The sequence below is a fragment of the Anoplolepis gracilipes genome, chromosome 6 (assembly GCF_047496725.1).
Source record: "Anoplolepis gracilipes chromosome 6, ASM4749672v1, whole genome shotgun sequence".
Lineage (NCBI taxonomy): Eukaryota > Metazoa > Arthropoda > Insecta > Hymenoptera > Formicidae > Anoplolepis > Anoplolepis gracilipes.
Window position 1 is genome coordinate 11,546,612 of NC_132975.1, and position 12,381 is coordinate 11,558,992.

General features: G+C 33.1%; 3 protein-coding genes and 1 long non-coding RNA gene across 5 annotated transcripts; 1 reads left to right on the forward strand and 3 right to left on the reverse strand.

Annotated features, from left to right (window-relative positions):
• Positions 1-72: 72 nt before the first annotated feature.
• LOC140666760 (apolipoprotein D) lies at positions 73-3,677 on the reverse strand. 2 transcript variants are annotated; one of them, XM_072894281.1, is made up of 5 exons: positions 3,562-3,677; positions 1,928-2,050; positions 1,577-1,703; positions 1,309-1,404; positions 73-892 (listed from the first exon to the last, which is right to left on the reverse strand). In XM_072894281.1, exons 2-5 carry the CDS (start codon positions 2,045-2,047, stop codon positions 414-416), a joined length of 822 nt encoding a protein of 273 aa, XP_072750382.1. In that variant the 5' UTR covers positions 2,048-2,050; positions 3,562-3,677; the 3' UTR covers positions 73-413. The 2 variants fall into 2 exon arrangements, with proteins under 2 accessions (XP_072750382.1, XP_072750383.1); XM_072894282.1 differs by having other exon boundaries at positions 1,928-2,047; positions 3,562-3,663.
• Positions 3,678-4,137: 460 nt separating this feature from the next.
• Cdk1 (Cyclin-dependent kinase 1) lies at positions 4,138-6,661 on the reverse strand. The gene is made up of 4 exons (XM_072894280.1): positions 6,427-6,661; positions 5,734-6,026; positions 5,268-5,587; positions 4,138-5,202 (listed from the first exon to the last, which is right to left on the reverse strand). Exons 1-4 carry the CDS (start codon positions 6,461-6,463, stop codon positions 4,959-4,961), a joined length of 894 nt encoding a protein of 297 aa, XP_072750381.1. The 5' UTR covers positions 6,464-6,661; the 3' UTR covers positions 4,138-4,958.
• Positions 6,662-7,210: 549 nt separating this feature from the next.
• Positions 7,211-10,552, reverse strand: LOC140667150 (uncharacterized). The gene is made up of 5 exons (XM_072894875.1): positions 10,375-10,552; positions 9,986-10,066; positions 8,716-8,843; positions 7,842-8,520; positions 7,211-7,767 (listed from the first exon to the last, which is right to left on the reverse strand). The coding sequence occupies exons 1-5, from the start codon at positions 10,435-10,437 to the stop codon at positions 7,468-7,470; spliced, it is 1,251 nt and encodes a 416-aa protein (XP_072750976.1). The 5' UTR covers positions 10,438-10,552; the 3' UTR covers positions 7,211-7,467.
• Positions 10,553-10,554: 2 nt separating this feature from the next.
• LOC140667155 (uncharacterized) lies at positions 10,555-12,182 on the forward strand. The gene is made up of 3 exons (XR_012046960.1): positions 10,555-10,803; positions 11,364-11,499; positions 12,044-12,182. It is a non-coding gene; the product is annotated as an uncharacterized lncRNA (long non-coding RNA).
• Positions 12,183-12,381: the final 199 nt, after the last annotated feature.

Here is a 12,381-nt window from a genome sequence, read left to right on the forward strand (position 1 = left end):
TATAAGAATTAATTACATAAATTACACACATTTATATATTTCTAGGTATAATAAAATATAAAAAACAATAAATATGTATACATTCTTTAGTTTTATTGAATATAAAAATTTTTTCTTTTGTACATAATTTTCAAAACATATTAATAATACATATATTAATATATGATGTATAATCATATATTAATCGGGTTCATGATATATGATATATAATCATATATTAATCAAGTAAATTACCATATGAAACCTTTTTTTATCATACAGTTTTATTTCTATTTGTAATCTATATTTCTAAATAAAATGATAGAAAGTTAACATGCGTCAAAAAGGAAATTTCAGATCCATAAAATAAGTAATATAAAAATTTAATTGCGTGGAGGTCACGATTAACGCAACAAGAGATAACGAATTGTTTTTTAGGGAATCCACTCTACGTCGTTATTGTCCAATTTCTCATCCTTCCTAGTGTTGGTCACGCGGCTGTTTCGCTCTGTTGAAGTTGCGCTATCCTCTTCCGTTCTGGCAATCTTATGATAAACTTGGCTTCCGGCTTGGGCGACCCACTGGACACCGTCGCCGATCTTCTCTCCCGCTTTGCGCACCACGTTGCCCAAATTTTCGGAGGTAAAAGTGTTAGGATCGATATTGATGTCTACAGTATTATTACCGTGTGGACAGCCAGATTGCGAGATAATGCTCAGATCAAACGGATCGACACCAAACTGACTCAGTCGCTGACGTATCTTGTCCACTTGCGATTGATCCAGCGTCCGGGTTCTCGAGAGAATTGTAGCGCTTTGACGATGGGCGAACGCTAACTTCTGGCACGTGAATATCCCAGCGTAAGTGTCGTAGTCAGTCATGAACACTACATGGGAAGCGCTTCCGGCTACATCTAAATCGCAAGAAGTTTTAGTTACGCAACACGGAAACTTGACTTCGGATAGGTACTATTAACGAAGAACACATAATCGTTTTTCGCAAAATTAGAACATATTAGCTATTTGTCGTCAATTTACCTAATGTCTTATCATTATAATAGATTGAGGAAGAAGCTATAGCTTTCATTTTGAAAAGCATAACTTTTTTATCTCCCGCGTTATACTATATATATATATATATATATATATATATATATATATAGAAATCGTATATTTATATAGAGGGATCTTGTAATATACTGAATTTTTATTAATTATTTACTGTAAATTATAAAGAAATATATAAAGAGCTAAAATGCTTTATAAACTTATTATTAAATAATGTTAATTTATGTTCTTCTAATTGTAACTTCTCATTTAAGGCACTTACTAAGAGGAAAACGAACTTCCATACGACCTGGAGTGCTAGGTTCCGGTACAGTCAGTTCACCAGTATAATGGTATTCATGTTTTAATGGTGTAAGACCTGCACATACGCATCATGCAATTACGGATAATTCATCCCATTTGTTAGACATTTATCCCATTGACGGGCTTTTATGACTCTCGATAAGGCCCGATGAGTTGTTCACAGAAGGTGACGTGTCTCTTTTCTTTATCAATTACATAATACTCTTGCTAATTTTTAATTGCCTTACCTAGGATCAGATGATCGGAGTCCTGCGTTATTGTATACTCGCCTGGCTCTTCTCCTCGCGTATAGTTGTAAGTGATACACTTACTACCTGTCGACGTTTTTTGGATGACATACCACAGGCCTAAAAACTAAAATTTTAAACAAGCCGATTGTTACTAAAGTAAATTGATTGTGCTTTATGAAAATAATAAATCAAAGATATATATAATATTCACGAAGTATGCGCAAAATAAAATACTTTACAAATTTTTAATATTTCAAATTTGTTATAGAAATATTTCTTATCTATATTACTGATAATGATAAGACAACACACTATCTGTCTTTAATAAATGTAAACTATTCTGCTTACTCTGTTCATCTGAAAACCTTGCATAGGTTCCACGATGGGACAGGCGCCCATATGATACGTGTGAGCTTGAGCAAAAGTGAGGCATCCCACCAATACCAAAAAGCAGATTAGGGACTGCATCTTCTAGAAAAAAACAACAGTTAATAATCCACAACATTTAAACAATTTAAATTCTCGCAGAAGATTAATATACGAATCGGATTTTTCCCAATGTATATCTATATCAATGGATAAGTGTGTATTTATAAACTGAGTAACATCAGATTAAAATTTATTCATTAAATCCGATTCATTAAGATTTATTAAAAATGTATTAAAAATTTTCTAATCAATACAAAAATATATACAGAATTTATTTGAAAACTTTCTAGCCTGTTTATTTTGTGACCGATTAATTTTTGTGGAAAATATCAAAAGAGGTCAATTTTGTTTTCAAGGGGGACGTATAAACATTTACTGAAATTAAAAAAGAATCAAACGGTTAGGTAAAGAAAATAAAAAAATTTTTTAAATAATATATCACTTGACTCCTATTGCTATTTAAGATTTTTGAAGGGGTAGCTATTCCCACGAAGGGAATTAAGCAATGTTATTGCATTTATTGTACTTATGCCTTCTTTGTAAACAAAATTTACCTCTTTCGATATTTTTCGAAACTTAATCAGTCACAAAATAAACAAGGTGAAAAGTTTTCAAATGAATATCCTGTATGTTATATTATTATAATGTAATTCAATATGGAAAAAATTATTTATGTAATATCAGATAATGCGAGTCTAAGTACGATTAGATGGTAATCTAATAAGATAATAAACAATATAGTTGGATGTTATTTTCGATACGATTGCAAGATTTTGACGGAAATGATGACGTAATGCATTTTTCCACTGTCTAATCTAGGCAAGCATGCGCTCGGTATGAAACATTCTTTAAACTCGCGTTTAAGTAGGTCTTTTTGTTTCTCTTTTTTCTCAGATTTTTTATATAGCTGAAGCATGATTCATTCGCCTTGAATATGCATCATAAAACAAAAACGTTAAATAATTTCTGATTCTGAATAAATTGTAACTATAGGCGCGTTCCGATATTCACTGCCAGTACTGAAAATCTATAGTATACGTAACGTAAATTATAGATTTTCAGTACTGGCAGTGAATATCGGAACGCGCCTTATATGTATTTAATTTTTTCTTCTATATATAAGATACAATGATAGATTCAATGATAAATACCCGCGATAATAACTGAATATACGATTAGACTTGACCTGTGTGACCTTTTATTTCGCGTCATAGAAAATATTAACGCATTCTCCGCGAGAATATAATTCGATTAATATTTTTCCATTTGCTCGTAGAAAATTCTTTTTTTTATACAGATAAAAAATCTATTTCGTGAAAGAAAAACTAATACATATTTTTGATTAATGATATGTTCTTGAGATTCGGTTATATCATATGGAAAATATAAGTAATGTCCTTTGTCATTCGAACATGCAACTTTATATTTGGGAGATCTCTAAACTACGTCAAATTTAAATAAATTCAGTTTTAAAAAAATGTTTATACATGAAAAATAAGATTAATTTGTTAAAGGAAGAAATATTAGAGCTACAAACTCGAAAATGTACTCACTGTACAGAGTTGCTGCTGCCGGTCTCTCTGCGTTCACACAGTATAAACAGAAGTCTCGATGGAGAAATAGACTTTATGCGACTGTTGCCCCACTCTCGTACCAATTACAACTCACACACACATTTACCGAAACACATAATACGGACAAGGTTGGAGATGTGTACAATAGCTGTTTCTGTAAATCACGAATCAGTCGAACCGATTGATTTTTCTTTTTTTAAGATAAACTCACTATCTTATATTGACACAGTAAACATATACATCTCTAAAAAAAATTCGGAATAATCAAAATTATCATTAACGTCACTTTCTCTTTCTCTCTCTCTCTCTCTCTCTCTGTCTCTGTCTCTGTCTCTCAATTATGTCAATGAAAACGATGACGCATCCACACACACAAAAGACAATATTAAATGCCTTCTGGGAATTAATAATTCTTTGTTTGCGAGATATATGAGGGTTTTTCCTATCTTTCTCTCATTAAATGTTTTAAAACTAATTTTACGAATATATACCATATATGCAATAGATGATTAAACAAAATATAATTCTAAGTTATTTTTGTTGTTACATAAAAAGTTGTTACCAGTAAAATATGATTTATTTATAAAGTAGAAAATTTACAATCTTCTTAATTAATGGAAACATTCTTAATGTATAAACTTTCGGGCACACACATGTACAGAATGTAGTGGAATCCAATTACAAATTACTAATCTTATATTAACAATGGATTTGCATGACTCTAAATTTATTATATGATATATAGAAGGCACAAAGATAATCAGATTTTTAGTTATTAAAACCTATACAGTAGAGTAAAACCTATACAGTGATGTAAAAAATCCATTGCTTTATAAAAGATACTAGATAGAAAAGACTGGATCACATACATATTATGCAGCAAAAGTGAGTTAAATATAAGAGCGAATTAAATGTAAAAGTACATGTAATATTTAATATTCATTAAACACGAATTAATAAAACCTTAAACATAAGAAATATCTGGAATCGGCATTATCAATTAAAACAAATTGTGAACCGAATACTGCATAAAAAAAACTTATTTAAATGTAATATAATATAAAATATTCTAGTCGTAACTTATAGAATTTCTGTGATATGGAATTTATGCAGTTTAGCCATTAAAAGTCAAACCTATTTGTGCACATAGAATAGTTTTTAATACAAAAGAGAAATGTAAACTTCAACCATTGAAGTAATCAAACAGAATGAAGAACATTTACTCAAATAAATTAACTTTTAGTACATCTTAAAAGAGACATTCTTCATGTAGTCACACGATTAAAAATGTAAATACAATTGTATGCATGCAATGTAATAATTATAAATGTATGGAAACATAAATGATGATTTTTTAAAAATCTAATTTTTCCATATTATGCTGCAGGTATTTTGCATGTATCCAAGTCATTGAAGTAAGCATGTTGCAACGTTGCTCGTGCAGATATTCTGTACACAGGATCATATGTAAGCATAGCTTGCAAAAGATCCAGCCCATCCGCATCCAATGTATTTACTTGCGATTCCAAATTATTCGTCATCCAGTTCGGGAATGTCGCTTTGTAATCCGATAACTGTGTAACACCTGGCCATATCTCTTCTGTAGGTGTTCTTAGTACTCTAAAATAAATTGTATAATCATTAAAAGTATAATATAATAATGATTATGTATACACAAAACTTACCGGAATATTCTGAAGAGCTGATCAATCTCACTGTCTCCCTGAAACAATGGCTTCTTAGTCGCCATTTCTGCAAAAATACATCCAATACTCCACATATCAATCGCACATGAATATCTAGTAGCACCAAGAAGAATTTCGGGCGCTCTATACCACAGAGTTACAACTTCGTGTGTATATATTCTAACTGGGATTCCAAAAGCCCTTCCTAAACCAAAATCAGCTACTTTGATAATTCCAGTCTTGTCAATCAATAAATTCTGTGGTTTCAAGTCACGATGTAATATTCTACGTTTGTGACAAAACAAAATTGCACGTGTGATCTAAAATAAGGAACAGTAAACTTAATATTAAAAATTTTGATAAAATTTTCAAATAATTTACAACTAATTTAACAAAGTCTGTATGTATGAACATATTATGACATTATTATGAAACAATATATAAGATTTTTCTATATTAAACAAACCTGATATAAGTATGATTTTACTATAGCTGGTTCTAATTGTTTATTGCCTAAAGTATCCATATACTTTTTCAGATCCATAGTGAGATATTCGAAAATAAGATACAGTCTTGATTCTTCCATTAATACATCAATTAAGCTTACAACATTTGGGTGAGTTAATTCTTTGAGCAATGAAATTTCTCTAATAGCGGTTGACGGTATTCCTTCATCGTCACTTTCTAAACGAATTTTTTTCATGGCTACAATTTCTCCAGTCTTCTTGTGTTTTCCTTTATATACTACTCCATAAGTACCTGAAAAATGGTAGATTTAGAAATATATTATCACATGTTTATAATCTCTCTTTACAAACAAAACATCTTAGAAGATGTACACATAACTGAAATCAACCATAATTTTGTAGGAAAAGTATTAGCAAATAATTAAATAATGTTATACTAGCTCCCATTTTTTTAAATAAAAGTATACTTTTATTTAATTATATACAAATATTTGATATAACATGTGTGCACAAAGTATACAATTTATAATACTCTAATATGTGAGAAATAAAGAGGATATGAGATTGTTAAAATATGATTATGTAATAGATAATGTAGTTAAATCACTACTAAGAAGAGATCGGTATATTTACTCCAACAGATGTAAAACACGTTGCAGCAACTTGGCAATGTGTCTTTCCATACCACTCACCTTCTCCGATTTTCTCTATTTTAATATAATTGTCCATTTTGCGTTGTCTCTCTCTCCAAAGGAACGTTAATTGAACACCATATAAGGATTAATTAATCACTCTCCTCGGAATCCTTTTCAAGATTTGACGATGTCAGTCCTCGCTTCATACAAACGTCTCGAAATATCGCTAACGAACAAATTCAAATCAAACGTCGACACGCCATCTTGATAAACACGATCCACGCATCTGCGTATATATGAACCGTTAGATGCTCCGAACTCCGACTTACTGTGTACTTCCGCTTTACAAGCGCGCTGCTGTCGTATTCTCACTACGCCTTTGACTATATACTTGTATAGTCAAAGCATTACGCCATGATGTAAGAGTCATATTGTATCATATTTACGCGCGTATATTTAAAGTATAGACTTGGGATTTACTTTTTATTTCTGCACTTTACTGAAATGATTGCACTAGTTTATATTTATATTATATATATAATATAAAGTTTATATTTATATTTGAGAAAAAGATAAACTGAACAAATGCAACCAGTTCAATTCAATGCAGAAATAAAAAATAAAAAAAACAAACCCTTTTAAACCCTCGTAGACTGTATAGCCAGCTATAATTTCTCTTCTACTAATCATTATTATATCATTCTGTCTATATTTTTCATAGGCTCTTAAGAATCGAATTAAACAAGGATAGCTTGTTTAGAGGGCACAAAGCTATTATATCATGTATATAATATAACTGTAGAGGAAACTGTCTTTCTTATAATTAGAAATAAGCGCAAAATTTTATTTTTTAGATAATCTTAATAAATTTATTTGTAATGTTATAACGCGCAAGTACATAATTTCATTGCATTCATATTCATAATGAACTCTGAAGCCGGGTCAAAGCGATTTGCTATCCACGACTTGAAGGAAAGACTTAGAATTAAAAGGATTTGATTTGGTACAATCTGTCGAGCACATAACTAGTGTTTCGTATATCTCTCTATCTATATTGAATGTAATTAAACAATAAGGATGTGAAGTTTTCAGTGTATTTTATCGTGGAAACTGATAACCACCACTAGCATAACCCAACCCTACTCCACGCTGAGTATGAGTGGTAGCTCGAGCCACTTCGTATTGTTGTTCCATGTTGTTAAACATTTCCTCCTGTTTTTTCAGAATATCCGGTTTAGCTTCTACTGCAGGCGCGCTAGGTAAATCACCTTTAATACCCATCAATCGCTTAAATTTGGCAGACAGTTTCCCGTCCTGATCATGTGTAAAGGTCGTCCCCATCCAAGTATTGGCGGTAGAAGCTGCGGTTGAGGTACTCTTACCATCGTCTTGCTTTGACTGTAGAAAAAAGATAATTGTAGAATTATATGTCGGACATGCTGATTAACAATATCGCTATTGATAATCATCACCTTGTTGGCCCACAGTAGCTTTCTCTTTTGGATCTGCTCTGCGTATTTGCCCTGCGTCGCCGTTGCTAATGGATTATAATAATTCTGCTCGCTCTGCATACCACCGGATATCATCAAGTCACCACTACCTTCCGGCGGTTTCAGCTCTATGCCGAGCTTCTCCAATTGGGCTAGTTTGTTCCGTCCCTTCTCCTCCCTATAACTCATCATTCTAAAAGGCGGCGGTGGAGCGCGATCCCTCGATCGCGACCTCGATCGTGTGCGATCCTTTTCCTTGTGATAATTCGAGCGCTCGTCTCGGTGCCGATCCTTTGATCGATCATCCCTGGAGTGTCGCCGATCTCGCTCTCGGTCGCTGCGATCCCTACGCCTGTCCCTTTCATTCCTGTCACGATTACGATCCCTTCTGTCGTCCCCCCTATAATGATGATCTTTGTCACTCCTTTCTCGGTCGTCACTTTTCTCGTCCTTGGATGATCCGAGGGAAGTTTTACGCTTATCGTCATCTCGACTTTTACGATCTCTACTTCGATCTCTATGACTACTATTACTGTCACGCTGTCTTCGATCGTCATAACTTCGTCGACTCTTATCTGATGTATGACGACTCCGATCGCTGCGGTCTCCTCGCCTATGATCGTCTTTCGAACTCGTGTGATTCTCGTGAGCGGCGGCTCGCCTGTAAAATGATTACGTTCTGCAGGGGTATACCACACAGATGCGTATTATTATTCTGTACATGTACAGGTATATAAATTTAATAAGATGTACTAAAATTACTGCTTTCTTTTTGTAGCAAATTTTATATTTATATTTATATTCATTAATATTAATAAATGCGCACTTGCATTATATAATTAGCAAACCAGCCTACCTCTGGTCTGCAGGAGAAGGCAAGGCTCGAGACGATTCCGTTCTCGAGCCAAAAGTAGACTGTGCTGCTGAAGGACTGTTCGTGCGTTCCCTACTGGATTCTCTGGATGAGTTGTTGTTGTTGCTTTCCTAGAGAAGAAAAATTATCAACTTTAATATATGAATCTTTTACATATAGTCTATACTAGGTAAGAAGTAACTCTTAATTCCTACCACAAAAGTTATTTTAAGATATGTAATTTTAATACACGCAAAGTTGAATATTCTGACAATAAATAATATGTATAATAGAGAAATTTATAGAATATATATATTTAAAGACAAGGCGAAAATACTCTTGTTCTGGATATAAAAGTACAAAATTTAAAGAATTTCTGTCTATAAAAATTTTATAAATTTTTTTCAGCTTTCTTGCATCCTTGGTTGTACTTGATACAAAAATTGCACGACACATAAACATCAGTATGTCGCTACATTTGATAAAAAATAATGTATATATGATATATTGTATGTTAATTACCGGTAGATAGGTAAAATGGAATCAATGTATGAAACGTCACAAAAAAGAGAGAGGAATATGAGGGCCCTTCACATCAATCTGTCTCTGCAGTTAGTTATCACCCGAGTATACTTGTACATGTGGTTTCTTTGATGGTTGATGTTTTGTTAGTGTTACCTTCTTCCAGCTTCCTCTACTCACCTCTGTCTTCTGAATAGGACTTGGGGTAGTCTTGAAAGACCCTCACACAGCATAGACCTTGCCGAGATGCGTAGATATTGTATCATGTATTACCAACAGAGCTACGTGTTAATATTGTCTCACGAAATGGCACTATTCCCATTTACTTATCATTTAAATTTTAATTATGTCAATGATAGAGCCTGATTATCCTGCGTTTGGTAAGGTTCCAAGGTCTTGTCTTACTTATATTCAGACTTTAAATAGATTAAGAAATACATTGATTTTTCAGTTAATCGCGACAAACTAGTTTATGCCAAATTATAATTTGATTAGAAATATTGCCAATATATAAATAGTGCTTCTGTCTCTGCACATAAGTAACATTTGTTTTCTATAGACAACATTAATTTGATAACTTGACATGACCTTGCAAAACCAGATATTAGCCCCCTTATATATCACGCCTAAGACTTTGCATGTACATACAGTACCGATAAAGTCACTGCGGTATCTTCTTAGGCATTGCCCAAATGTTTCGTACTTAGTAACTAAAAATCAAGGATTATTAGGGTGTGTGCTTTCACTGTACCTCACTCATGTCCATTTGTACTGGGTCGTAATTGGCATCACTAGCCCTTCTATTTGCTTCCTCCTGTCCTTGAGTTGGCATCTAGGGAAATAAAATCAATTATATCACGCTTGAATTATATTTCAATTTGAATTTATATAATCTGATATCTCCAAAAAAAAGATCAACTGCACATTTAATAATATGTGTATTTTTTCATAAAAGTATGATATTTCTAAATAAATAATCTTTTTATAGCCGTGTAAATTATGTGTGGAATAACGTTCATTAGATACGCATAAAAGGAGCCATTTCGAACGATATACATTGCAACTCGAAGCGTCCTAAACGGCGATGAACGATCTAATCCCCGACCATCCGGCCTGTCACATATCCTCGCGATTGCTCACCTTCACGTCGTCTGAATTGTTACTGTTGTCGCCGTCGCTAGCGTAATTCGCCAAGGAATCCATAACGGCGTATAAACAGCACAATCAATTGTCCCCTAAATCGTTGACTGTCTCGAATCTCGGACTCGAGTCTCGTTCTCGTGTCGTTGGCTAGTGGCTAGTGTTCGCTATTCGCTAGCGCTATTCGCTATCGTTGCGTGGCGCTGGCGCGTGGCGCGTCGATCTCTTCGTCGTTTCGCGCACGTTCGCCATTGGTTGAAGTCGAATATGTGTTGAATGTTCGAACAAATGTATATATACATTGCATCATGTAATTAACGATATGTTCCTTCCGTATTTCCCCTCGCAAAAGTTTCGTCTTCGTCATTCTTCCTTCGCTCTCCAATTGCAGAGGATATATTTTTATTCCACTTTAATAAAAGAGAAAAGGTAATTTTTTCGAAAAATTATTGTTTTAGATGTAAACGGTCTTTAGAGGACATATATTTTCTGTAATATATGTATATCTCAGGTTCATGTTTAAATTTGTTTTTAATGGAGCAGAAGTTGGGGGAGAAAATTTATTGTGTCCAAGAGAGAATTTTTTCTCTGCTTTTATTTTTATTGATATTAATCGAGATATTTCTCAATAGTTTGAACTTATGACGGGAAAATATTTTGAATTATATATATATATATATATAGTTTGAAAAATACATAATTGAGAGATCTTAGTAATTTATGTAAATTAATTATAATTAAAAAATAATTACAAAAATTTTTAACTTAATTTTTTATCCATATTCATACGTCTTTTATCTATTTCCCTAACACAGCACACGCAAAATATGTTTTAACATTCTATGGATCTCTTATAAACATTTTTTTAAATATGTCTGCTATTAAGGTTCTATCTTTATTCTATATATATATATATATATATATATATATATATATATATATATTGATATACTTTCATCAATTATTAATTCAACTAATTTTTTTTGTAGTAATATTCGCATTTATCGGATTCTTCTCATCGTGTTGATGTACAAGTATGCCGGAGAGGTTAACGAGCATTCCCCCCACGCAGGAAAAACCCGATCGACGGTGTAAAAATAACAAACTTTTTCTGTACATAGTCGAGTAAGTATATACGACATGCGTATTTTGCACTTCCTCGCTGTCACTGGTAATCTCTGTTATTATAATATTGTACTTTTTATAATCGAGAATAGAATGGCAGAGAAAAAAATGAGCGAAAAAAACAAGTTAATAATAGATATATATACTGGCTAATATTTAAGAAACGTCACTGTGAAGACTAATAATACTTAACGATTTGTAAACTGCAAACAGGCAATAGCATACTTCCTCTTGCTTAAAAGGTATCATTAATTATTATGATGTAGAGTAGATTACAATCTCCTGTGTTTCTTATATGTGCGTATATTATTTTTCATTTTTTAATTGATTATTTTTATTTCTACATTTCCGGGTATTATAATGGGTATTACATACATTCTATCACGATCTTTAGCAGAGTTAGCATTGATTTTAATTGTAAAAGTAACAACATTCGATTGAAAGAGAAATACAATATTGCAATCTGGAAAAAAAAAAATTAGACACAGTATTTGATCGATATGTATTCAAGAAGAAATATCTCTGACTCTTGAATCAATTTCAGATCACCATGGCATACGATGGCATCTAGATGGCAAGTCACAATCATAAATCAAAAAAGATGACGTATATGCATGATTGAGAGCGACGGAAGGCTCTACAGGGGTTAATACACGGGGTGTCCGATGCAACATAGCGCCCGGCTGCAGATGAGGTACTCGAACCCGAGACCCCGAGAGTTCGCCGTCTCTATCTTCGCGGTGCAGGAAAGGTACAGGAAGACGGAGAGATAAGAGCACACACAGGTACGTAAGGACGCACGTATGCACGTAAGTACGTACATACATGCGACGTAGCATCTCGCATTGACGTTTACGCGCGAAGCGAAGAAGCTCGGCCCGC